This window comes from Pelodiscus sinensis, chromosome 2 (genome assembly GCF_049634645.1).
Source record: "Pelodiscus sinensis isolate JC-2024 chromosome 2, ASM4963464v1, whole genome shotgun sequence".
Classification (NCBI taxonomy): Eukaryota; Metazoa; Chordata; order Testudines; family Trionychidae; genus Pelodiscus; species Pelodiscus sinensis.
In genome coordinates this window covers 252,428,689-252,456,232 of record NC_134712.1, presented here as the reverse complement: position 1 = coordinate 252,456,232, position 27,544 = coordinate 252,428,689, and the positions used below count along the sequence as shown (strand labels likewise).

Sequence of the window (27,544 nt, the reverse complement as noted above, 5' to 3'; positions counted from 1 at the left end):
CCTTCTCTAGGGCATCTGGTCCTGGTGTCAGTGACTTCTCTTGTGTGTCTGAAACAAAAGACAGGACGATGTAGCACTTTAAAGACTAACAAGATGGTTTATTAGGTGATGAGCTTTCGTGGGCCAGACCCACTTCCTCAGATCAAACAGTGGAAGAAAATTGCCACAACCATAGACACCAAAGCATACAATTAAAAAAATGAACACATATGAAATATAAAGTGCTCCCTAGTCCTGTATTTTGTTTCAGCTACACCAGACTAACACGGCTACATTTCTATCACTATTCTCTTGTGTGTGCGTGTGTTGGAACTGACCTTTGCTCCGAGAGGGCGGGCGGGCAGGCGGGCGGACAGACGCCTCCAACCATTCAATATCATTTCTTTTTAAGTGAGAAAGATCAAGCTGGTGAAGGGCCTGCAGCCTCTGGAAGCCCACGAGAAGGAGGCTGTCACCTTCGAGCTGGAGCTGTCTCATGAGGACGTGGAAGGGAGCTGGATGAAGGACGGCCTGAAACTGAAGCCAGGGGACAGGTGCCACATTAGCACCCTGGGGAAGAAACATTCACTGACACTTTCATCCCTGAAGGTTGAAGACTCCGGCCTCCTCTCCTTCAAGGCGGAAGGCATCCATTCCTCAGGCAGGCTGCTAGTAACAGGTATCTAGCCCTGCAGTCTGGAACTCCACTTGGGGTGTGTCCCTGCGTGCCGGAGGCTGACTGCCAATGACCCAATTGATCTGGCCAGGGGTTTGATTAGCTGTTAAAGACTGAGGTTTTCAGTGTGTCAGCGTTTTGCAGTTCACACCTCACTTCGGTACTTACTATTGAGATGCACAAGGAAACAGTCCAGAACATGGATATAAATACACCCTTTCCCACACCCCCACTGGGTATTATCTATGATTGCTAGATAATCCTCTCCTTTCCTTTCCTTGACACAGTAATCCCTGAAGCTGTATTCTATTTACGGATTATGTTCTGAGTCTTGTGCTCCTATCAAGCTCAACCCTCCTCTGACTGTATTTTCTTTTTGGCAGAGTTGCCTGTGAAGATCAGCAAGCCTTTGGTAGACATCAAGGCTCCTGAGAAAGACAAAGTGACCTTTGAGTGTGAGCTCTCCAGGCCGAATGTGGAGGTCAAGTGGTTTAAGGTACAGCCCGAAAACATCTTCATTTCTGTATTAGGGCCTGATCCAACTCCCCACGAATTCAGTGGGCGCCGTTCCTTTAACTTGGAGAGGAGATGGATATGGGCTGCCACTATGCAGCTCTGCTTATCCACCATGAATCCAAACTCTCCAATTTTCTTTATGTCTCTCAGCCCACGCAGTCTACCTGTTCTCTGTCTAGAAGGTTTATTTACCAAATCTCTAAGGGCGTTTTCCTGGAGGTGGCCCCCAATTTAAATTTTTCTGAGAGTCACCATCAGTTTGCAGATTCTTGTTGCTTTTGTGTAAAGGCTTGTTGATGACAGTTGGTCTAGTCTCCACCCTCAATTAACCATGAGGCATGTTGTCAGACAGTTACAACTAGGGCTGGCGTCCGGGACTCCTGGGGTCCATTTGCACTCTTGGGCTTCTTGGGTTTCTTGGGTAGTCTTTACCGGGCATCTGTAGATCCCTTTTGAGTTCCAGTTCCTCAAAGTTTTGAGCACATGCGTAAGTCCATCCCCATTTGATGATGCCTTCACACATGTGCTTAACTTCGAACATGTACTTAAATCCCATTGATGTCAGTGAGACATAAGCATGTGTGTAGCATTAATAGGTAGCAAGTTTAAAACAAACAAAAGAGAGTATTTCTTCATGCAACATACAGTCAACCTGTGGAACTCCTTGCCAGAGGATGTTGAGAAGGCCAGGACTTTAACAGGGTTAAAAAAAGAGCTAGATAAATTCATGGAGGTTCAGTCCATCAATGGCTATTAGCCAGGAATGGTGTCTCTAGCCTCTGTCAGAAGCTGGCAATGGGAGAGAGGAGAGCGATGACTTGATTCCCTGTTTTGTTCATTCCTTTTGGGGGACACCTGGCATTGGCCACTGTCACCAGACAGTACACTGGGCTAGATGGACCTTTGGTCTCACCCAGTATGGTCGTTCTGATGTTCTTATGTATGATCATTGTGCTGAATCCAGACTTGTGTCAAGGGAATCAGAGATGATCCTGTTTTGGTCTTTTCCTTCTAGAATGGAACTGCACTCCGGCCAAGTAAAAAAGTGACCATTATTTCCCAGGAAACTAAGAGAAGCCTCATTATTCACAAGTGTGACTATGACGACCAGGGAACCTACGTATGTGATGCAGCTGATGACAAGAGTTCAGCTACACTCACAGTCCATGGTATGTTTGGTTGGCAGAGGATATGCGCTCTGCTTTGGAGGTGTATTTGGAGATGCTTCCTGGGTGATTTCTCTGCTTCTCGCCTGCTCATAAATTGCCCCCGGCTTAGAATTCTGCCTTGTTCAATTTTCTCTTGAATATGCTAGTATTGGCCTTGCTTTTAGCAGGGGGTCGGACTCAATAACCTCCTGAGGTCTCTTCCAGTCATAGGAAGAGACTTTTGCGAGTAGGTCTCAACTTTTTCTTCCAGGACTCCTGGCAATGTATCCTTTCCCGTATTCTTTTAATCTTTGTTTATTGATTCTATAATAACCCAGACGCTATGACAAATGACAGGCGAAAGACCAAAAACAGCACTGCTGGGTAGGCAGGAATGGTCAAAGGGTTAGAACTTCCTAGCTTCAGTGCGGACTCTACCCGTGATTCCATGGGAGTTCGCCAGAATCAGAAGCGGATCCAACTAAGTTTCAGGCCTATGGGGGTGGCTCCATGCTCGCGGAAGGGGCGGTGCCTCAGGAGGAAGGGATGGGGCTGGAAGATTAGACTCCCCTGCCAGCTTTTCAGCACTGCCACAGTAGCGACAGCAGCAGCCGGGAGCCCTGGATTCTCAGGGCAGTTGCCCTCTTTGCCCCCCGGCCTCTCGTTAGTGGGCCTGATTGGGATCACAGGATTTGACCCCCTTTAAGCTATAAAGGCTAAGACGGGACAATACAATCTCACGCTTCCCTAGCTTAGCTTACTGCCGTAGTGTCAAAACCAGGCTTTGTCCTCTATGTTCAGCAGTGCACCGATGAGGTTTGGTGGCATTTCTCACCTTCCTCTGAAGTGCTGGGAATTAGCAATGCTGACGGCAGGTTATCAGCCTGCATGGAGCAGTGATTGGGCTCTGGTCGGTCATACTAAAATAGAGCATTCCCGCCCTTTTTTTGTTCTCTATTCCATGCTGCCATCCTGCAGCCACTCAGCTCAAGCTGCAGAAATGCTTTTAGAAATCGTCCCATTCCTGCCCCTCATTACACTGTGTCTTCCTTCCTGAGTTTGAGCTTTGTATTGGTTGCTCTTTGGTTCATTGGCGTATAAACTCGGCAGGTTAAAACGTGTGTATTCAGGTAGCGATGTAACCGCTGAAAAATTACATTCAAACCCAGAGCTGGCCCAAGGTATGGGCTGACCGGGCTACCGCCCAGGGTGCCCCACTGTAGAGCGTGCCACACGGGGCTGCTGGGCCATGCAAGATCCTCACGCCCGGGGCGGCACCACGCATGCGCCATACGCCCGGGGCGGGGTCGCATATGCTCTGGACGCCCAGGGGCAGGATGCGCCACATGCCCCGGGGGTGGGGCCACACTCCTGGAGCCCGGGGCACACAAATGGCTCAGGCCAGCCCCCACATTTACACACAAACCAGCTCCCCACCATGCTGCTGCCTCTGTATTAGCCAGTCCCTGTGTGCACTGGTGCCTGCCTCCCCACACCTAGCTGCTGCCTCTGATACAGAAGCAGCAGTGTGGGGGCGGGGCCTGTGTATAACTGTGAAGGTTAACTGAGGAGCCCAGGTTCACCAGTTAACCGTTTACACGTTTGCACTATCACCTCCCCAATATGAACGCCGAAGTGCACTCCCAGGCAATTCTGAGATTAGCGCAGGGTGTTGGAGGCACTTCCCTTTAGGGGGTGAAAGGCTCCGATAAAACAGGGCTAGATTCCGAGCTGGTGGAAATGGTTGCAACTCCACTCATGTCAGGGGAATAGCGCACATGGTTACAGAAAGGACCAAATTCCACTATCGCGTAACTCAGACGTGACGCCATGAGGTTACGGTAACATCTGTGGTAAAACCTGCGTAGCTGACTTCAGAACGAGGCTTTGGGGCTGAATTTGGGCTAAGAGAGGTCACCGTCATTGGAACTTCAAACTGGAAGTTATGTGCTTTTATTGTGGTTGTGAAAAAACAAGCAGGGCTGAGGACAGATGCCGCCAGACTTGAGCTCAGGAGGAAGGGGCCGGGGCCACAGGGGGAAGGGGTGGGGCTGAGGTTAGCCTCCCCCGGTGCCGTTGGGTGGGCATCTGGCGATGACTTAAAGGACCTGTGGCTTCAGCCACCACGGAGGTAGTGGTGGTGGCCGCCACGAGCCCTGGGCCCTCTTAAATCGCCTGGTCCCGGCACAACTGCCCCTTTTGCCCCCACAGGTCCCGGTGACAGCCCTAAACACAAGCTGATCCTTGGCTGTGGCCAGGCACAAAGAGGAGGGTGCAAAGACAGAGCTGGTGTGGTGTTTGTGTGCTCCTCCACTGCTGGGCCTGGCTGGGGGTCAGCCCAGTCCCCAGGCATCACTTAGGGTTGCTCTTGCCTGCGCTGGCTGCCGTTGGCCCACAGGCACTGTCATGGCAGCTGTAGCCATGGCAGGGGACGCGGGGATTGATACTGGCTGGAGTAGGATCATCCCATCATCTGGCTGTAGCAGGGCCAGGAAGCCAGAGCACAGCCCGGAGCAGGGCCTTTGTATGTAGCAAGCGACTGGTCACGACACCCGGTGGCTTAAGCTAAGTCCCCTCAGCTTGCCCAGCAAATGCTTGGCCAAGCCCTTACCATCAAGGAGGGTGTCTTACAGGCTGACGCTTAGGGTAGTAAGTTTTCCTGGCTGAGGAATATTAGGCTCCCTCTGGAGTATTAATTAGGACAAATTACTTAGAAGAATGTAAAATTTCCTGCTGTGGTTCTGAGGCGGGTGATGGAAACTCACCTATTCCAGTGTCGTTAAGATAATACACTGTGGGGAATTCTCAGAGGCCAGTATGAGTCCAACCTCAGGGCCCAAGTTTATTGCGGCATCAAATTGCACTTAACATATGCACAGTTTTGCCCTAGAAGGTGCCCAGCTGCTCTTACAGTCATTGGTAATGCCATATGCATGCACCAGGGTAAAATGTGCCTGTTAAGCTGTGGACGGATTTGCAGAGGAAGGAGGGAACTGTGGGTTAATACACAATCCATGTTTTTTAAGAAGACCACGGGAAAAGTAAATCATCTTTGTAAAACTATAGAGCAGGGGTGGGCAAATCGTTTTTGGTGGGGGGGCCACTCCAAGGTTTTGGAAAGTGGTCAAGCGCCGCGCTTTTCTGTGCAGGAGGTGCGAGATCTAGGATGGAGGTTGGGTGCAGGAGGGCACACGGGGTAAGGGACTGGGGTGCAGGAGATGGTGTGAGGTCTGAGAGGGAGTTTGGGGGAAGAAAGAGATTGTGACCTGGGATGAGAGGGGTGCAGAGAGTTTGGATGGTGACCTGTGGCAGGGAGTGGGAGTGCAGAAGGGACAGGGGTTCCAGAGGCAGACTGGGAGGCACTTACCTAAGTATCTCCTGGCCAGCAGCCCTGCAGCATTCCCAATGCAGGCTGGGCTCCCTGCCTGTTGCAACCCCAAACTGCTTGAAACTTCAGGCTGCTCCCTCCATGTGGCTCTCAGCTCCGGGAGGGGAAAGAGGCTGGTGTTTCCCCCATCCCCCGCAGCCAATCTCTCAGCTGTTTGTTTCCAACCAATAGGAGCTGAGGATTGGGCTGGGGGCGGGGAGATCACACAAAGTCTCCCCCGCCTGCAGAGCAGAGAGCCACACAGACTGCGGTTTAAACCGTGCGGAGGGTGCCGGCAGGGTGGTCCGCGGGCCAGATCTGGTGGCTTGGCAGGCCAGATCCAGCCCCCAGGCCATATTTTGTCCAGCCCTGCTATAGAGGAACCAAATATAAAGATGTCCTTGTGATACCCTAGCCCGAGACATCAAGATAATTAAACCGCTGGAAGATGTGGAAGTGAATGAGAAGGAGAATGCGTCTTTCACCTGTGAGATCTCACACGACGAAGTCCAAACCCAGTGGTTCAAAAACGACAGCAAGCTGAGGGCTGGCGACAACATTAAGATGCGCCAAGAAGGTAGGATGTAAGAGCCGGGTGTGGGACAGTGCATTGTCAATGGGTATGAGAAGGCAGAGAAGAGTGGATAGAGGGACAGGCAGTGTCGAGCTTTGAGACCAGAGAACTGACTCCTGCCATCGACTTAAGACATTCCAGCTTGTAGAAAGTCCTGCAGGTCTAGTACTATTGTCCACCGCAAGTGGAGTGATGACATGACCCCTCCATGCAGAAAGATGTGAGCATAGATCACTTGGTTCCTGGGGGGGGGGAACGAGCAGTCACCCCATATTGATTGATTCTGGAAGCTAGCGAGCCTGTCGCTGGGCAAGGGGGCTTTCCATGGCGAGGGAAAAAAGGAGAAATTGTATGGACATGTTGGAGAGACTCCAGATGAGTCCAGCCACCCCCTGAATTAAAGAATTCTAAGTACAGTTCAGTCCAGCTAACACACAGCAGGATGGGGGTTGGCATCTGAGCCCTGGTCTATACTAGCAAATTATTGCAAAATAACTCCCCTTAGGTCAAATTTATAAGCAGAGCGTCCTCACAACCAAGCCCGTTATTTCGAAATCTGTACTCTTGCTTTCCTAGAGTAATAACGCTTATTTTGAAATAGCAGTTGTGTGGACGCTCCGGTGCTGCTATTTCAAAATAATAACTCCCCAGAGTAATTCGAAGTAATTACTCCCCAGTGCTTCTTAGGGCTTTAAGTTGAGGTAGCACGTCTACAATAACGGAGCCTGCCTCGGACTAATTTCGAGGCTCCGCCATAGTGAGGACACACTAGCTCGACTTTGTTTTTTCAGGAGTTATTATTTTGACTTTAGATATTTTGAAATAATTTCCTAATGTAGACATGCCCTGAGTGTGTGATAATGGACCTTTGTCTGCCTCGCCATATTCCAAATGGAAATTCCGCACGGGGGAGCCAGGACAGCTTTTGTACAGGGAGTCAACTTTCCTTTTCTGATCAGTCGAGGAATGTGCACTCTGTATGACTCGGGGTCAGTGTCACCACTGTCAAAAGTGCCCATCAGTCTGTTACAGCTAACGGTATAGCCTCAGCATGTCGCCTCGGATGATGAAACCAGCTTCTCACCGCGGGTGTGTTTTTCTTCGCAGGAAGGACCTATGCATTAGTTTACAAAAGTGTCCATGTGGAGGATGCTGCTGAGATCAAATTTGTAGCAGAGAAGGCAGAATCCCGAGCACAACTTAGAGTGAAAGGTAATTCTAACAGTAATGATGGCGTTGCTAAACCTGGTAAATTAGCCATCTCCCATTGCCTTCAATGCAACCAGGGTGGAGCTGACACCGAGCACTGTTGAAAATCCCAGTCTAGTTACACTGAAATGAAAAGGGAAGAAAAACCCAACCCCTCCCCTGCAACCCCCAGCCTGCGTTTCCTTGTATAAAGTTATCAGTCTCCTTGATGGGTATTTACCATTTCTCAGTAACATACAAGTTTCCCTTTCAGTACAGACCATTTCTGATTTCCCCTTTTAAGATGAAAAGGGTTCATATTTTGGGGGAAAGGCAATCTTTTCCGTTCAGATGGCTCCCCCATTTCTGCCTTGTGAGCCTCGTCTCTTGCTGCTTTACCCTTAAGTTTTGTGACAAAGTCAGGGTGGGCAGCCGCAAGAGGGTGGGGACAGGCAAGGGATGCTAACCCTAGAATGATAAAATCCCTTCTCACGATGAGCTAAGAAGAGGTTACCTCAGGTCTAATAGCAACACCTGAGTCTGAATAAGGGCTGTCTGAGGCCTTTAAAAACCCTTCTTCTGGTGAGAGGAATTGGAGGAGAGACAAGGGGTTGCAAGCTAGTGGTAGCAGGGAAATTCGCCTCTCCTCCCTGAAAGGGAAAACCCAAAACTGAACGCCTGCAGACTGACTCTCTGGACCAACAGTAGGACAACACCCCCTTGCCCTCCACCCCCACAGCAGGAGGGGAAGGGAAAAGCTATTCCTCTTAATTTTGTGGATGTACTGTGACAGACCCAGGGCAGTTGGCTATAGTAGCCTGGTGGAAGGCAAGTATACAGGGAACTGGGTGAATAGTTTTCTGTTCCCTGAGTGAACTGGCCAGGCATGGCTATCACCTAATCAAGGCAGGTAGGCACCTGCAGGTAAGTAAGGCCTGCTGGGGCCAGTTTAAAAGACTTCCCCTCAGGAAGGGTAAAGGGAAGGCCAAGGACTGAGAGGGAGGAGATGCACTGAGAGGGGGAAGGACTGGGAGTGTGGCAGAGGGCTGTGGAGGAGCAGGAAGGATTGCTCCAGTACTAGGGAGAAGGTACTGGGAGGGATCGTTTGGGGAAGTGACCCAGGGAAAGGCTGGAAGACTGGAAGTGGCGGAAACACTGCCAGTTGCCCCTGCTTTCGGGTCCCTAGGCTGGAACCTGGAATTAGTAGGTGGGCCTGGGTTCCTCACTACACTACAGTCTGTTCCTATAGAGGGGTTTCACCTCAAACTAGGGACTAGCCTATGCTGAGGATAGCTCAGTAGGCTGTGACCCTGGCCTTTAGTAAAGGGCCGGAGGCAGTGTGGATGGACACAGCGAGCCTGCGAGGCAAACACTAACCGCCAGGAAGCACAGAACCTTTGGGGCACGGCCAGAGCTTTGCCACAGTACGTTGGCTTCTTTTTGTTTGGTGGAGGAGGACTCCTTGGGCTGCCTTGAAAATACTGACAAGTAAATGCAGAGGGGGAAAACACACACGCTGTCCAGAGTGGGGTTGATTTACCGAGGGAAGTGCAGAGTACGGTGAGAGGCAGTGCTGAGTACGGTGAGAGGCAGGAGGTCCCCTGCTACAGTTCTACAGAGAATTTTGTTTGTGAAAAAGGCAAGCCCTAAAGGATAGAGGAAAGGTGGCCTGGTAGTTAATGCACTGTGCCTGGACTCAGGAAATCTGGATTAATTTCTCACCTTTGCCAGAGGCTCCCTGCATACCCTTGGGGCAAGGTATTTAGCCTCTGTACTTCCATTCTCCATCTGTAAAATGGGTATATTAACACTTCCTTCCTCTCATTCTTTTTCTATGGTGGGTGCAATGGGTCCCTAATCATCCAAATAATTCTTGATGAAAATAGAGGTGTTACTAACGAGCTTCATCCGACACCAGACAGTCCAGCCACATGGTTTGTATTTTCTTCATCCTCAGAACTTCCTGTAAAAATTGTGAAGCCACTGCGGGATAAGATTGCTATTGAGAAGCACCGGGGCGTCCTGGAATGCCAGGTGTCCCGCCCTAGTGCCAAAGTTAAATGGTACAAGGAGAATGTTGAGATTCTTCCCAGCCAGAAATATGAGCTGGTGAGTGACGATGTCTATAGGAAACTCATCATCAACGACGCCGAGTTTCAGGATGAGGGCCTGTATACCTGTGATGCTATTGACAACACAAGCAGTGCTCATTTCTATGTTGAAGGTACTGGGTCGTTTTCTTCCATACTGATGGGAGGGGGAGTGGATAGGTCCAGACATTATTTGGAATTTAACCTACCACTGTAACTTTTAAAAATATTATCAGATGCTAATTATCTCTGCAGCCCATTGGTGTTGCTTTCCCCTAGGATTTTGGGGGCTGGAGGAATGTGAGCTACAGTAAGCCCTAGTCTACAGTAGGGCGCTATTTTGAAATAACCCCCCATTGGTCAAATTTATAAGCAGAGCGCCCACGCTACCAAACCCACTGTTTTGAAATAATGGGCTGTTTATTTGGAAATCTGTATTCCTTGGGGAATAATGCTAATTCCAAAATAGCTATTCTGAAATAACGTTAGTGTGGACGCTCTGATGCCACTAGTTTGAAATAACGCCTCCCTAAAGTCATTTGAACTAATTTCTCCCCAGTGCTTCTTGGGGCTGTAAGTCGAGGTAGCGCATCCACATGAACGAAGCCTGCCTTGGACTGATTTCGAGGCTTTCCCGTAGTGCGGACATGCTATTTCAGTTCTCTAAAATCGGGAGTTAAAGTCAAATTTAGTTATTTCTAAATAATTTTCTAGTGTAGACATGCCCCTAAGAGTGGAGAAACCTATCTTAGGGAATATTTTTGTTTTTGCTGTGGGATTTTGAGTAGATGCCTGACGTGTTTCCCATCACTGATGTCTTTAATTCTGTGAAGCTACTATTTTGATTTATGATTCTGATAACAGATCAGAAAGATTGGGTCTTATGGTTAAGAAATAGGAGGGCACATCAGGGGACCTTGATTCTCTTCTGGCCTTTGTTACAGGTTCACTGACTATTCAAAAGTCACGTTTTCCAATACAGTAATTCCTCATTTAACACTATAGATGTGTTTCTGAAAATGTTCGTGCTAAGCAAAAGCTTGCTATGCGGAGTCAATTTTCCCATTAAAAATCATGGAAAAGGTGGGGGTGGCAAAGTCAATTTTTTGTTGGTGCTGGGTCATCAACGTGAACATTAGATATCTAGCAACACAAGATAACTAGCAACACAAGTCGCCGCAGCTTGTTAAAACACAAAGACAAATATGTGAGTGAGCAGAGGAGTGCTGTGACCACGTGTATTCATCCGCTCATGCATATTACCACTGTTTTCATCAACTTATACATCCACGCCACTTGATTCTTTTCATGTTATTTCAGGGATGGTCATGTTATTCGAAAAACATTCCCTAAAAGAAAATTGTGCTATTGTGAAAATGTGTTAAGTGGGCACATGTTAAACGAGTAATTACTGTATATAAAAAGGAACCAGTAACATTTAGTTAACTGACAAGAGTTGTATGAGGCTTAATTCACAAATGTGTGTTTCTTTCTTGAGCATTCTGTACACAAAGTTTTATAATTATTATGAAAAAGTTGATTCCTAAATGCATGGTCTAACACGTTCCTCTTCTCGCTTTGCACCCTCCTCCCAGAGCAATCCATTAATATTGTAAAGGCGCTAAATGATGTGGATGTGACAGAGCCCACAGAAGCCAGGTTTGAATGTGAGATCTCCATTCCATCGGTGAAACCCCCCAAATGGACTCTGGGTGGAGAGGTCTTACAGACTGGCAGAAATGTTACCGTAGAGCAAGAGGGCACCATTCATCGGCTCATTCTGTGGAAGACCAACTCTGACATGACTGGCACCATTCAGTTTGCAATTGGCAAATCAAAATCCACAGCAAACCTGCTTGTACGAGGTAAATTGATGCACCTTGATTGTGAGAATAAATTAGATCAGTGTTTCTCAAACTGTGCTCCGCAGAGCCCTAGGGCTCTGCGAGGCATCTCCAGGGGCTCAGCCAGGCTGACAAACTGGAAACATCGATAAGTACAACACATACAATCAGTGGACCGCTGGGGCTCCGCATAAATTTTTACGCATGTAAAGGGCTCCGGAGTCCAAAAAGTTTGAGAACCGCTGAATTAGAGCCTGGCTCCAGCTCCTTCAAACCCTTCTTCCACTCACCCAGAAATAACTTCTGTCAAACTTGCAACTCTTCTCATGTTTAGTTTCCATCGCTGAAAGTCTTTGAACTGAGATGTGTGTAGTTCATCCACAAGTCAGTAGGTTTCACGCAGGGATCACTAAATGAAATTGTATTGTCTGTGTTATCCAGGAGATCAGATTAAATGATCACAAGGGAAACTCTAGCCTTAAAATCTATGAATTTAAAACGAGGAGTTACAGTAAGATCCCATAAGAACATAAAAGCTGCCGTACGATTCGTACCATACCATAGGCCACTGTCTCCTACAGAACTTCAAGGGCATTGTACAGAACAGAGTCACTGTAGAGTGAGCAACCCCTGTCTTCCACACTCAGCTTCTTGTAATCAGATATTTAAATTAAATTAAATTAATTAAATTTATTTAATTTAATTTAAATTTAGGGTTCCCCCAGACATGGAGTTGCATTCCAAACCACATAGGCTAATAGCCATTGATGGACATATACTCCATGAACTCATCCAGTTTTTTAAGCCAGTTATACTTTTGGCTTTCACAACATCCCTTGGCAATGAGTTCCAGAGGTTGACTGCATGAAGAATTAAAAACAAACAAAAGGAAGCATATCTTCCCACAGTGCACGGTCAACCTGTGGAACTCCTTGCCAAAGGATATTGTGAAGAGTGGTCCTTGTATTAACTGAAGTTGATTACAGATAAAATTCCATCTTTTTTTTTTAGTTTGTTCTTATCTGTTCCTCCTTTCATGCCCCTCTTTTACAACCTGTGGTACCTGTGGAACTCCTTGCCCGAGGATGTTGTAAAGACCAGGGCTTTAAAAGGGTTCAAAAAAGAACTAAATAAATTCATGGAGGATCGGTCCATCAATGACCATTAGCCAGGATGGGCAGGGATAGTGTCCCTCACCTGTTTGCCAGAAGCTAGAAATGGGCCATTTGATAATTCCCTGTTCTGTTCATTCCCTCTGGTTGAGAAAAAGCTCCAAGTTGTTGAACATAATCTTTCTATATGCTAAATACCCTTGGGCTAAATCCTAAAGTGCCCACTCAGCTCTTCTTGAGACAAAATCCCCGGGAAGCATTTTGCTGAGGAATAAACAACCCATCAAAGCTTTCAAGGTTTGGCCCTGCACATGGCGATAAGTATACAACAATGCTTTTGGGAATCATAGAATCCACAGTTCCCTGTGGACATGATGCCACTCTTCGTATCTTCAAGGTTGCCTCTTAGCAAATCAGACCTCCATCAGAAATTCAGAGTGGTCCTTGTATTAACTGAATTTGATTACAGATAAAATTCAATTTTTTTTTAGTTTGTTCTTACTTGTTCCTCCTTTCACGCCCCTCTTTTACAGATATGAATGTGCAGATTACCAGAAAGCTGGAGGATAAGACTGCCTTAGAACACCACTCAGTTGTCCTGTCCTGTGATTTTAAGCCTTCTCCAAAAGTTGTAGAATGGTTCAAGGGCCATACCCTCATTGAGCCCTCAGAAAAATACAAACTCAAGTGGGAGATGCACACAGCTGAACTCAAAATTCTGAAGCTAACACCCGAAGATTCTGGCACATACAAGTGCCGAGCAGGGAATGCCGAAACCAAAGCCACGCTGACCGTGGAAGGTACATGGTTTGCAACAGGGATGGCTTTTTCTTTGGCCTCGCACATACCTGCACGGTTGGATAGGCACCTTTGGCTTTGCAGATTCGCTGTTGGGTTTCTTTTCTTGATTACAGAGAAATTCTTACGTTTCTCCTCTGCAGGTTTAATATGTAAATAATCATTAGTGAAAAAAGTTCTATTTTTTTCAAAATCACCAGAGTGTTTGTTAACAGTGCAGTGTTGATAGTCCTGCAGATAGAAGGATAGTTCTTGTCCATCCAGTACAGGAACGTTACCTGTACAATGGCAGAATGCGTGTTATCCTCTGTCTTTCTAGGCCCTAGGGGCTAATCTGAGGAACTAGTGTAGTCTGACAGCTAAAGAAGTCTCTTTTAAGTGTTAGAGGTTCTGCATGGGTGGTCGGCAAAGATAGGGCTGGGGGAGGCAAGCTCACAGCCCCACTTCCAATCCCACCCCTTCTCCTGAGGCCCCGCCCTCACCATAGGGTGGGGAGGAGGATGGGTGTGCATGCTCCAACCTCCCCAACCCTGGAGCACAGGGAGGGCGAGCGATGGGGGCAGCAACAGTCCGCCCACAGAATGCCTGCAGTAAGCATTCTAGGGGCTGGGAATGGATGGAGCCAGGCTGGTCGTTTGGAAAGGCAGTGCTTTCTCCCACCTAGCATACCAGCTACCCATGAGGCTCAGTTTTGGGTGCTGATTAGTCCTGGGCTTTATCCCAGTGACCATGACAGAGTGGCTGAAATGGAGTTGCTAAGGGAGACAGAGGCAGATAGAAGAGACTTTCCAGGGCACATTAGTGCAGTCCTACACCCAGTCTGACAGCTTCACTGCTGTGTAGGAGGATGAAAGTCTCAGGGAAGTAGAACATCAAGCTGGAGCAAAGGGAAATGATTCCATAGTTGGAACCCTCCTGCCATATAATGTCATGGTATCCTTGCACAGAGGATACCATGGGGGGCAAGTATTGGAAAACGACAGTAATAATAATGGGGAATTTTGTTCTTAGAGATAGAGATAGATCAGGTGTGGTCAGTGGAGAACCGCATGGTGACTTGCCACTCAGCAAAGGAGGAGATAAAGGAAAGGAGAAGACTGAGAGAGGACATGAGAGCAATTTTCAGATATCTAAAAGGGAGTCAACAAGGAAGAGGGAGAAAAATTGTTTTCCTTAGCCTCTGATGATAGGACAAAAAGAACAAACTTAAACTGCAGCAAGGGAGGTTTAGGTTGGACATTAGGAAAAACTTCCTAGCTGTCAGGGTGGTGAAAAACTGGAATAAGTTGCCTAGGGAGGTTGTGGAATCTCCATCTCTGGAGATATTTAAGAGCAGGTTAGACAGATACACCTGTCAGGGATGGTCTAGATGGTGCTGGGTCCTGCCATGAGGGCAGTGGACTGGACTCGATGACCTCTCGAGGTCCCTTCCAGTTCTAGAGTTCTATGATTCTATAAAGGCGCACTCAAGGCAGACGAGGCTATTGCAAAGAAGCTAAACGAATTCTTTGTCTGAACCTTCACGACTGAGGAAGTGGGGGAGATTCCCACACCTGAGCCATTCTTTTTAGGTGACAAATCTGAAGAACTGTCCCAGCTTTGTGATGTCAGTAGAGGAGGTTTTGTATCAAATGGATACATTAAACAAGAAGTCATCCCCAGGGCCAGAGGGTATTGACTCAAGAGTTCTGAAGGAACTCAAATGTGAAATTACCCAAGGGTGGCAGGTAACCAATCACGTAAATGAACCTTGGTGAATCAGATGACTTCAGGAGAGCTGATGTAAAACCGATATTTTTAGAAAAAGGCTGTAGAGGTGATCCTGGCAATATACAGGCCGGTCAGCCTAACTTCAGTCCTAGGCAAATTGGTTGAAATGGTAGTAAAGAACAGAATGATCAAACACGTCAACGAGCTTGATGTGTTGGGAAAGACATGGCTTTTGTAAAGTTAAAACACACCTGACCAATGCACGCCTGGGGCTTAACCCCTTCCTGCCCATGCTGGAGCCAGGGGACAGGAGATGGCTGGGTTAGTTGGTGACCAGCAGCAACCTGGAGGTGTTCATTGCCTTTTGACATTGTGTGGGCAGGATGGGACAAGCTGTTTTCAGCCATGGTGGCCTATCAGTGTGGGGGAGGAGTAGAAGATGGGATGAGCTCTGCAAAGACATAGGCCAGGTCATCTTTTCCACACCCCTCCTCATCCCCTGAGGCTGGAAGCAGCCCCCATCCCTTCCCTCCTGCACAGCGCCAAAAGGCTGCTGCTGGCCACTTTGGCTTTGAACCCTGCCAGAAATCTGTGGAGAGGCACGTGACTTTGCATGCCCCTCACACATTGTCTCCGGAAGACATGGGCAGGTCCATCTTGGGAGCCCAGCCAGGCATGGAAGGCAGAGAGTGCCATGCAGGGGGGGTCAGGTTGGTTGGTTACCCTCCCAGTCTGAGAGAAGGGCATGTTTGTTGTGGGTGACCTCTCCCTGTGTAAACCCAAAAGCCGTGAAGAGAAGGTAAATACAAAGAATCCAACTACACAGCATTTCTTTACAAGAGGGGCTCATCCAGCTTGTTGTTAATTTGAACGTTTCTACTGAGTCATTCTGACCGGTAGCTGTTGAGCTCACTCGAATATGAGTAATTTTACCAAGTGTTCCGTAATCCGCATAGGGAAATATGATGGCCCTTCTGTGATAGACAGGAGATCGGCCCTCTTGATCTAATGGTCCCTGCTGGCCTTGCCCTGTATCAGATCTATGACGCTGTTAATGGTTTTATTAATTTTCATAACTCTGGTGGGGATTGTTTAGTTATTGATCCTGCTACTTTGGTTTCTTGCAGCCCGGCAAGTGGCAATCACCAAGCACCTGCAGGATGTGGAGATAGAGGAGGACAACAGCGCTGTCTTCTCCTGTGAGCTGTCCCATGAGGATGAGGAGGTGGAATGGCTACTGAATGACACCGTCCTCTACTCCGACAGCTGCAATGAGATCAAGAAGATCGGCAGGTGCCATACTCTGACCCTGAAACAAGTCACGCCCGACGATGCAGGAACGGTGACAATCAAGACATTGAAGGTGTCGGAAAGCGCTCAGCTGAAAGTGAAAGGTAGGTAATGGCCCCAATCCTGTGGCATCATTTAACAATGGAAATAAGAAATAGAGAAAAACGTTATTTAGTTGTCCCATCTATTCCCTGACAGTTCAGTGTAGCTCCCTATAGGCCTTCTCCATCTAGCATTTGAGTTAATTCACATGGATTCTACCACTTGCCTTAGGTGTGAATGTCTTAGTCCAGCTGAAGTTATCATTAGGAAATTTGACCTAATATCATGCTAAATATTTCCTTTGTTCAGCATTATCCCATTACTTCTCATTGTTGCTACCTGGAGAGTTCTTTTCTCTGTTTAATGTTACCACCTTTCAAAAATCTGTAGGTCCCAGTCTACATTAGACAAGTCCACACAGTGGGAGGCTGATGGAACAATTGCTCCTTTTGGCATCCCTTACTCCTTGCAGAATAAGGAGTATTGGACACTGGCAGGAGCTGCCTTCCGTGCTCGATTTAGGGGGTCTATACCAGACCCTCTAAATTGAATGCCAAAAGATCAACCTCTAGTGCATCGATCTTCAGTAAGTATAGACGTGCCCTAAATGATTTTCTTGTGTTGGCCTTTGATTAGTTTAGCTAAACTCCGCAGCTGAGTTGCCGCACAGCGGACCACATCTTCTTTTTAATAAATCTGCTCTGGAATTAGACTGTTCCAACAGCAAGGACACATTTTGTCGTGGTTTTGGATGTACTGATGGCAAGGAGACAATAGAGGGAGAAGCTGGAGCTGATGTTCTTTGAGATTTATTTTGCACTTCCCTTCAAAAAGTCCAAGAGATTTGCTCCCCTGTCATATCCCCTTCAAAGACCCTGAGGAATTTATTCCCCCCATCCCCACAAAGATGCTGAAGGGTTTGCTTCCCTATCCCCTCACTGTCTGTCAGACATGGTTCTGTTTTTCTAGACACAAAGAGCAAACATGCACTTGTAGTTCAGACGTGTTTTAAATTAGATTAAGGAAAATAACAAGGTGCTGGAGGCGGGAGCTAGAATCTCTATAAGAGAGAGCACAGTGTGTTTCTGTCCTGCTGCTAACATGCTGCATGAATTGTACAGTGATATGCAGTCTTCTCAGCGGGGAGTGGGGGAAAGGTGGAACAATAAAGCCACCTTCCTTTCTCCAAGGCTTGTTTTATTTCTAAAACACAAACTCGGAGGCTGTGTCTAGACTACACCTCTTTGTCAACAGAGAGATGTAGATTAGGCACGTTGAAATTGCTAATGAAGCAGGGATTTAAATATCCTGTGCTTCATTAGCATAAACATGGCTGCCGCTTTTTTCGAAATGGAGCTTTTAAAAAAAAACGGAAGTCTAGGCGCGGATCTTTCGAAAAATAAACCCTTTTTCAAAAGATCCTGTAAGCTTCAAAAAATGAGGATTTATTTTTCGAAAGATCTGCATCTGGACTGCCTTTTTTTTCTGAAAAAACTCCGTTTTGAAAAAAGCGGCAACTATGTTTATGCTAATGAAGTGCGGGATATTTAAATCCCCGCTTCATTAGCAATTTTGACGTGCCTGATCTACATCTCTCTGTCGACAGAGAGATGTAGTCTAGATGTACCCAAAATGAGACCCAATCAACTCACACGAGGGGCTATTAATTACCTGAACCCTTTCCAGCTTTAGCCAGCTGGAAAGGGGCACACCCTTCCCTTGTGTTGGTACTATATTAGGGCTTTCCTGTTGGCTACCCCTGCTTTATAGTTGACTTCCTGTAGGAAATTACATAGTTGCTCCAAGTCATGTTACCTAAAGCTTCCAGCTTTAAAGGACCCAAGGGCCACAACAGATCCATTGGGATGTACACACGTGCCCCGGTTATAAACTCTGTACTGTAATGAGACATAGGAGTCATAATAACCACACTACACTATTAGCAGCATGAAGATTCCATGGGACCCTGATACCCGCAAATAACTCCCCGTGGCATGCAGCCACTCATCTCTACACAAATGCTCCCCCGGAAAGGGTTATTAACAGGTGCTGGTCCCCCTTCCTCCAGAATAAATTCTAGGGACGTGTAGTGTGAGAGGGCCTTAGAGTCCATATTTATAGTCTCACGGCTGTACTGAGCACGACAATGGTTTGATGAAGCCGCCTTCAGTCTAGTGGAATGGACAGAAAGTTGCTAAGTCTGCATGTCCTGTTTTTTCCCTTTCCCTCCCTCTATTAATTTCTTTCAGAGAAGCCCATCATCTTTATGAAGTCCCTGGATGATGCTGTCGGGGAGGAACGTGGTGCGATCACGCTGCAATGTGAGGTCTCCAAACCAAAGGTTAAACCCATCTGGAGAAAGGACAATGTGGAGGTCACCCCGGGCGACAAGTATGAACAGATGCAAGCTGGGAAAACACTGTGTCTCATTGTGCACGATCTGAACAAGAATGATGCTGGGTTATACACATGTGATATTGGCACTGATCTTGTCAAGGCACAAGTCAGCGTGCAGGGTAGGTGTAGCTGAAAATGATGGGGTTTCTTTAAATAGTGCTATGAATGAGTGCTGCATGCCTCTTTGAGTCCCACATACTCCTTAATGAGGTACAGTGGTCTCCATTATAAAATCAATATGTACCAGTAGTTACCAAATGACACAATTGATGTGTCTGCAATCACCGGTATTCTCTATTCTAAGCATAGATAAAAACCATGACATCTCAAATAGCATTTAGTGGCAGACATTTTAGACATGCAAGTTTATCAAGAACTTTATTTGCTCATTTTCTTCCTAGATAAGGCATATTTTATAGCTAACTTTCATAAGATGGCCAATGATTTCCCTTCATTTATCATTTGATTTTCCCCTCATTGATCCTTTCCCCCATATTTATCATTGATTTATAAGGCATGTGGTATAGGAGAGGTGCAAATTGCTGTACACTGTTCTGCTGGGTTCAGCTATTAACTGGGCTGAGCTGAGGAGCAAGTCTTCCCAAACTTTCTGTGGTTAATAAAAATGATGCACCAAAATACAAATAAATGCCTTAGTAAAATATTTATAGTGCATATGAACTCAAAGAAAAGAAATGCGTGTTTCTTTAAAGAAAATAACTTGGAGTTTAACATATTTTAGATGTTAACTTAGAGTCTGTTCTGGGGGAAAAAAACAAACTTATGAAATCCATTTGAAAACTGTTTGTCAGTCCTTGTGAGACAGATCTGGAGCGGTCTCAGGCAGGTGACAAAATGGCGCACAGCTACTAACATCCCATTTGTCAGAGCCAAAGTGAGTTGAGACCTGCATTTCAAATACAGCTGTAGAAGCATCCTCATTGCCCCTCTTTTCTCCAGCTTTCCTGGAATCGTGATTCTCCTGAGCATGCTCATTCTAGTGCAAGCTGGCCAAGCATCTGACAAGTCCCTTTCCCAGGCCTACAAGTCAGTGTGTGGGGGGGGGGGAGGAGTTACACTTGGTATTTCGAGTAGTTCTTCCACAATACTGAATATGCTAATGAAGATTTTGCCTAACCCTTCAGCTAGCAAGTGTTCAGTATTGTTCTTCATGTGGATTTTAAGTCTCTCTTTATATGTGAGTTGTCCTCTCAAGCCTCTAACTGTTGTACAAATTAGTAAATTGCCACTTTTCTCCAATCCTAAATACTTTTGTCACCCACCTCCTTGCCTTCCAGAGTTGAACATCGGTATCACTAAACGCCTGAAGAACGCTGAAGTCCAAGAAGGGGAGAACTGTACTTTTGAGTGCATTTTGTCCCATGAGAGCATCGGTGATTTCCACTGGATGCTGAAGGGGAATGAAGTGCACAGTGATGAGCGATTTAAGGCCTTTAACCAAGGGCGGAAATATACTCTCAGCATCAGAAACGTGACAGCTGCGGATGCTGGAGACGTTGTCTTTGCTGCACGCAACTTGAGTTCCAAGGCCTCGTTGGTTGTGAAAGGTAATAAGTACAGAGGTGCTTCAGAGATGGAACAACTTCAAAACACAGCTTATGTCAGTAAATTGTAAAGGCAAAACCCTTATCTCATTGAAGTAACAATGGCAACTTTCCCATTGAACTCAATAGGGCGAGGAATTGGACTTAAAAAAACAATTGAAACATTGAAAACATTTTATACTTGTCTAAATGTTTTAAAATAAATGTGTGTGGGGAGGGAGAGAATATTTAAAGTGGCCTCATTTCTGCCTATTGTACTATTAATTACAGCCCAGAAATTACAGGTACAAATAATTGCAGCAGCAAATGTCATTAGATGAATAGCCTCTTAGTTTGCACCCCCAGTAACATCATCCATAATTAAGTATGAATGCAAAATAGCAGCCACCAGTGTGAATGTCTTTTTCGCAGATCAGTATCATTCTGTCTTTTTTATAAGCGATTAATTGCCAGTTCTCAATTCCTGCTCACTTACAACCAATAAATATGATTAATGCCCACTAAACTTGAACACTTCCTTTTTCTCCACCGGAAGGTAACTCAGTAATGTAATGTGAGTTATCTATTCTTATGTGATTCTTTATTAGATGATTGTTTAGATATAAAGAAGCCTAATTCTTTAAAAAAAAGATAATCTATAGGTAGCAGGTTTAAACAAACAAAAGGAAGATTTTCTTCACATAGCACGCAATCAACCTGTGGAACTCCTTGCCAGAGGATGTTGTGATTAACAGGACTTTAACAGGATTCAGAAAAGAACTACATAAATTCATGGAAGATAGGACCATCAATGGCTATTAGCCAGGCTGGGTAGGAATGGTGTCTCTAGGCTCTGATTGCCAGAGGCTGGAAATGGATGATAGGAGAAGGGTCCACTTGATGATTCCCCGTTCTGTTCATTCCCTTTGGGGCATCTGGTATTGGCCACTGTCGGCGAGAACACTGGGCTAGATGAACCTTTGGTCTGACCCAGTGTTGCTGTTCTGATGTCCTCATAAAGATTCAGAATGTGGATTTTTAACAGGAATTGTTGCTTCCCTTAGAAAAACCAGGAGAGATTGTAAAGCACCTGGAGGATAAGACAGCAACAGCAGGACAAGATGTAAACCTGCGCTGTGAAATGTCCAAACCTGACAAAAACGTGAAGTGGTACAAGGATGGCAAAGCGATCCGGAAAAGCCAAAAATATGACTTGCGCCAAGAGGGATCATGGGCCATGCTCGTCATTCATGATGCCACAACCAAGGACACTGGGGAATACACATGTGAGACAGAGACCTCTAAAACAAAAGCATCACTGACAGTGGAAGGTCAGTGGATACACCACTTGGGAGCCTGAAAGCACAGAGTGGGGCAAAAAACTGCAAAACTTTTGAAGCCATTTTATTCCCCCGGCTTTTGTAATGGACCAATACTTTTGTTTTTCCAAATGTTGAACAGATCCTTTTATTAGTATTTTCTGAAAAAGAAACATCTCCGTATTTTGAAAAACCTTTGTGTGTGATGTAACTGGCCAGTTTACATGGGCAGTAGCAAGGGGAAACCCCCAAACAATCAGGCTGTGTCTACACTGGGCCACTTATTCCAGAAAATCAGCCGCTTTTCCAGAATAAGCTGCGAGCTGTCTACACTGGCCCTTGAATTTCCGGAAAAGCAATGATGCTCTACTGTACAATATCAGCTGCTATTCCGGAAAAACTATTCTGCTCCCGCTCGGGCATAAGTCCTTATTCCGGAACACTGTTCCGGAAAAGGGCCAGTGTAGACAGCCCAGTAGTCTTTTCCGGAAAAAAGCCCCGATCGCGAAAATGGCGATCGGGGCTCTTTTCCAGAAAAGCGCGTCTACATTGGCCACAGACGCTTTTCCGGAAAAAGGGCTTTTCTGGAAAAGCAGCCTGCCAGTGTAGACGCTCCTTTTCCGGAAAAACTGAAAACGGAATAGTATTCCGTTTTAAGCATTTCCGGAAATTCATGCCAGTGTAGACACAACCTCAGTGAAAATGATGTCAATGAAAAACTGACCTTTATTAATGTTAATTGTATCATAAATAAGCATACAGTTAGACAATGTTCTGTGCCTAAAGGAGTTTAGTGTTGAGAGGGGGGTTTCAAAGAACCCTAGCTTGGTCCCCATCTCTACCACTAAACCTCTTTGTGATTCAGTTTCCCCATCTTTACAATGGAAATAATAACACTAGTCCACTATTATTTATAAATGTATTTACTTCATGTTTATATTTGTGTCATATACAGGGTCACAACTATTACCCAGGCACAGTATAGATCTATAATAAATGTCGGTTCTTTCCACAAAGAGTTTAGAGATTAAAAACCAAAATGCATCGCACCTTTCCACCTCTGAATAGCACTTTGAAATTTTGAATAAGTGCCAAGTATTAGTACTAATGATTATAATTTGTCAAGTTCTGACAACATGTACAGTGCTGTATGATTTCAAAATTATCAAGCCAATTCCACAGCCATCCAAAATTCAGGTCTCAAGAGGTACTTGTGTTCTAATATGTCTGATTTTCAGAGGGGCTTGAAGTCTATGAAAATCAGACCAGCAGTTAGAGTTCAAATGTAGGGCCTGGATTTGTCCCAAAATTCTTTGTACATGTCTCCCTTGCATAGTGAACTAGATCTGTCTGTCTTTGCATTTCTCAGCAGGGAGAGAGAAAATGTCACGCCACGGGATTCAGTGCATTGGCTTTCAATTCTGCATCAGCCACAGACATGCTCGACCAGTGGCCACAGAGAAAGAAACTGATGAAGTTTTGTTTCTCTACCAGGGCCTGATTCTCCACAGCTTTGCACATTCACTTTTCCTTGTGCCCGGTGGGTGTAAAAGTGCTACCCTTCTGATCTGATCTCCCTTTAGACAGCTGCAAATGATCGCAAAGCCATGGAGACCTAGGCCCAGGGTGTTGATGATGTACCTGAGGACTACATTGGGGGTAACCATTGCTTGTCACTTTCCTCAGACAAACCCAATCGCTTTACCCAGGAGCTTTCAGATCTGAAAGCTGATGAAAACGGAGTCGCTGTTTTCATGTGTCAGACTAAGAAGGCCGCCCCCACGGTGGCCTGGCGGAAAGGGATGGTCGAGCTCAGGTCAAGCAAGAAATATGAGATCATCCAGAAAGGGAACGCCCTGCAGCTCACGGTGAATGCCTTGGAGAAAAGCGACAGCGACACCTACACGTGCGATATTGGCGAGGCCCAGACCAGAGCCAAGCTGACTGTGCAAGGTAGGAACGGCTTGAATGCAGGATAAAGAACAGCGTGGCTGTCCGATGCAGGAAGTGCGTGTGTTACAGTAGAGAGCACAACTTACTGGTCGCTAAGCAAGGTTAGTTAAGGGGTGCCAACTGGATTACAGCCGAGAGAGGCTCGTGTTTTCAAAAATGGCTAGTGATTTTGGGTTCCTCCATTGGTTGGTGCCCATATTGAGACTCCTCAGTGAGGAGTCCTGTGGCACCTTAGAGACTAACAAATATATTAGGTCATGAGCTTTTGGGGGGGATGGGACACACAGAGACATCCTGGCCTATGGAGAACAGGGAAAGTTGGAGTGGAAATTACAGAATCCAGAGTATGTATAATAGCGAAAGCAGTTATCTATCAATTGTAGGACCAGTGGTAATGAAGCTAATTAAGTCAGGCTGGAGGTGTACCATTTATAGCATTTGATGTGGAAATGTGAATATCAAAGGCAGGTGAAGTTGCCTTTGTAGTGCATTAACCAGTTAATATTTTTATTCAAGCACAGGTTAATAGTGTCAAACTTGTAAATGAATTCCAGTCCAGCTGTCTCCCTCAGTAACTGAGTGATAAAATTCTTTTGTAGAAGGATGGCTACTTTCAAATCCGTGACTGAATGTCCAGGGGAGGTTAAAGTGCCCCCTACAGGTTTATATGTGTTACCATTCCTTATGTCTGATTTGTGTCCATTCATCCTTCGGTGCAGAGACTGTCTGGTTTGGCCATTGTACATGGAAGAGGGGCATTGCTGTCACATGATAGCATATATTACGTTCGTGGATGTGCAAGTGAAATCAGGCCTCTTTAAAGTGACTTGAATGAGGCATCCAAAATCCCTAGTCCCTTCTTAATATTTAGGCCTGAAATGTTGTGGAGGAGATTTAAAAGTGGGTGCTGCCTGTGTGTGATTAGAAGGATTTGTGGAGCCGCGGAGTGTTGGCGGGGTTGTGTGTGAGATTCTACATGGGGTCCCTATGCAAAGGTTACTGGAGTTCTTCGGAAGTAGTAATAGCTGGAGACTCATTCTGCTGCCACTGAAAAAGGCCTGTTTCTCCTGAGCCCTGTGGCAAACCCTCAGCTCAAACCTGTGCACTTTAGCCAGGCATAATGTACCTACTTCTTGGCCCTTCGGTGTGTTTTGTTCAGCCCTTTCAAGGAGCTGAATTAATTTTGTACTCTTACATAATTAGTGTTGAAAGTTGTGTGCACTCATGCTTTAATTGGCAAGGTGAATGTTCAACAGCATTTCTGTGTCTGTTTGTAGTGTGATAGCTTTTCTGGTGGGAATGGGACACACACTGATCTCTTGGCCTATAGAGGGGGAAGAAAATGGGGGAATTTAGGGGGAAGTGGGAAACAAAATTCACAGAACCCCTGTGATGGGGACATGGTGGATAGACAGGATGTGGGTTATATGGGTTCTGGTTTAGGGATAGAGCTGGTTGGAATTGTTTCCAATGGAAGGTTTTTCCACCAAAATATGCTGATTTGTCAAGATCCAGATGTTCCACAGGACTACAATGAAGCAATGAAGTAGGTGACCTTGCAGATGGCTGAAGCAAGGCCTAAAACTCAAGATAATGGCATTCCTCTATGTCTATGTCAGGAATGCAAGACCACGTCTGATCCAGTCTAACATTTCAGAGCATGTTCTAGGTGCTGCTGGGGAAAGCCCTATTGATTTTGGAGACAATCCAAAACTGAAAACTTAGGAAAATCCCAATTTCCACCCAGTGGTTGTTTTATGCAGAGGAGCATTATGACATCAAAGGTAATTCAAGCAATCATCCCCGCCTTCATCTATTTAATTTGCATGCTTCAATTCCATTGGCTGAAATGAAACTGCCGGTCAGGACAGAAGTGCTTGGACACAATTGGAGGGTATGGGGGCTCACGACAGGGGCTATTTGAGATCTGGAGCTATATTGACCAAGGCATGGTAAGACTGGAGATTTGCACTGGGACTCCCTGCACTGTACCTGACACAGGCAAGACTGTATTTTTGCCCTGTCAACATTTTTTTAGTTAATCTAAATGGAGCCAGTTTGGTGCTGCAGGAGGGACTCCTTGTCCACGGCACCAGAGAAGCACTGGCAATAGGAAAGATGACCAAGGCAGGCAGCAGAATTAGGGTTACCAGAAGGAGTGAACAGTGATTGATTGAGTTATTGCCGATGTCGCAATGTACAGAGCTGGTATACCTCTGATTGCAGCACCAAACGGGCACTGTCAAGAGGAAATTGTTATTGAAATGCAACGGCTAAAACAACAGCAAAGAAGAAGAGCGGCTTAGATGACCTGATGCAATTTTAGGTTTTGTGGCAATGTCTTCTAAAATTGCTGCGGATTCAGGAATAGACCCTGCATCCTGGTCCCTCCCATTATCTGCCAGTTCCGCTTACAAAAGGAAGAAAGTGTGCGACCTGCTGGCTTCCCCAAAGCACCAAATTGCCCTAAAATAGAGAGGATCCATGGCCTTTCATAGGATGTCATCAAGGCATCATGTTGCACAGTGGGAAAGATTTCTAAGGCCAACTTTAAATAACTTTGTTGACCCCTAAAATAGTCAACTTAACCACTAGGAAGGAGATGATCATTAGCTCAAATATATCACCGAAGCTGGGTAATGAGCTTAGCCCATGAAAAGGATGGGAGTACATTCTTTTTTGTGGTTTAGTAACGCTTTCTGAATTTGTTTTGCAATTCATGGTGACATCAGGAATATTTTTTTAGGTACAGGCATTCTTCTCCCCCCCCCCCCCCCCTTGCTCTTTGTCTGATTTCCAGGACTGCTTCTTGCTGCTGATTTCCAGGAGTTTTCCTTTGACCGATAAATTGCTAACATAGTTCCCAAGTGAAATCTCGTTCTTCGGCGAGTTTGGCATTTGGCTGTTTACAGAGGAGTTTGAATCCAACTGGTGGTATGGCTAAAGAAGAAAGTTGTATCTAATCTAGCAAGTTATGATAAATCAAGACAGGGCCTTGGAGAGCATCCACTCAGTGAACCTAGATGTCCAGAACACATGGGGTCTCACTCTTTTCTCAGGTCCATATAGTGGATTTCACCTCTGATATTTTGGAGAGATTAAAATACTTGACTTATAATTTTCCCCGAGAGCGTATTGGAAGCTTTACAAACCAATCTTTACAAACATACAGATTAGTGTCCTGAAGGTGTCTTCATCCTGTTCTGGTGTGTCCCGTAAATACTTGTTTTCTTCACTTGATGAATTCTTTGAATAATAACAGTGGAATTGTTTTAATCCTTCTGCACCAACAGCTGTGCTCCTTTCACAAAAGCACTCATACTGTGGTTGTGTCATGGGCATTTCATAAGAACATAAGAATGGCCATACTGGGTTAGACCAAAGATCCATCTAGCCCAGTAGCCTGTCTGCCGACAGTGGCCAGCACCAGGTGCCCCAGAGAGGTGGACCGAAGACAATGATCAAGTGATTTGTCTCCTGCCATCCATCTCCAGCCTCTGACAAAGAGGCCAGGGACACCACTTCTGTCCCTTGGCTAATAGCCTTTTATGGACCTAACCTCCATGAAATTATCTAGCTTCTCTTTCCTTTTGCCTCAATCCAAACACAGGGACAGGTGCTAAAGAGTCTACCGATTGATATGTCTGTGTTCCTTGCAGGCCAGAAAGTGCTAATTACTGAAGATCTGGAAGATGTTGATGTGATAGAAGGAGATTCTGCCATGTTCAAATGCAGAATCTCTCCAGTAGAATATAGCAATGTGCAGTGGTTTTTGGATAAGACACCTCTGCATACCAATGAACTTAATGACATCCAGTCTAAACCTGGAGGATATCACTTGCTAACCTTGAAAAAACTGTCCCGGAAGGATTCGGGGGTCATTACCTTTGAAGCTGGTGATAAGAAAACATCTGCCAATTTGGTTGTTAAAGGTATGATAATTCAAGCGTAAAGGCTGCAGGAAAAGCTAAAGAATATAGAGGCAAACTCTGAGCAG

At 45.9% G+C, this 27,544-nt stretch overlaps 1 protein-coding gene across 40 annotated transcripts in view; it reads left to right on the top strand.

Annotated features, from left to right (window-relative positions):
• The window catches only part of OBSCN (obscurin, cytoskeletal calmodulin and titin-interacting RhoGEF), a 316,457-nt gene that overhangs the window by 84,716 nt on the left and 204,197 nt on the right, over positions 1–27,544 (top strand). For 30 of the 40 annotated variants that reach the window (XM_075922913.1, XM_075922903.1, XM_075922914.1 and 27 more), the window contains 14 exons: positions 392–658; positions 1,039–1,151; positions 2,187–2,340; positions 6,102–6,263; positions 7,368–7,472; positions 9,406–9,672; positions 11,134–11,403; positions 13,028–13,294; positions 16,130–16,396; positions 18,584–18,850; positions 20,030–20,299; positions 21,340–21,606; positions 23,281–23,547; positions 27,207–27,479. In XM_075922913.1, the coding sequence (XP_075779028.1) occupies positions 392–658; positions 1,039–1,151; positions 2,187–2,340; positions 6,102–6,263; positions 7,368–7,472; positions 9,406–9,672; positions 11,134–11,403; positions 13,028–13,294; positions 16,130–16,396; positions 18,584–18,850; positions 20,030–20,299; positions 21,340–21,606; positions 23,281–23,547; positions 27,207–27,479 (3,216 nt within the window). The remainder of the gene's footprint in view (positions 1–391; positions 659–1,038; positions 1,152–2,186; positions 2,341–6,101; positions 6,264–7,367; positions 7,473–9,405; positions 9,673–11,133; positions 11,404–13,027; positions 13,295–16,129; positions 16,397–18,583; positions 18,851–20,029; positions 20,300–21,339; positions 21,607–23,280; positions 23,548–27,206; positions 27,480–27,544) is intronic. The other 10 variants (XM_075922936.1, XM_075922935.1, XM_075922934.1 and 7 more) reach the window with 1 other exon arrangement.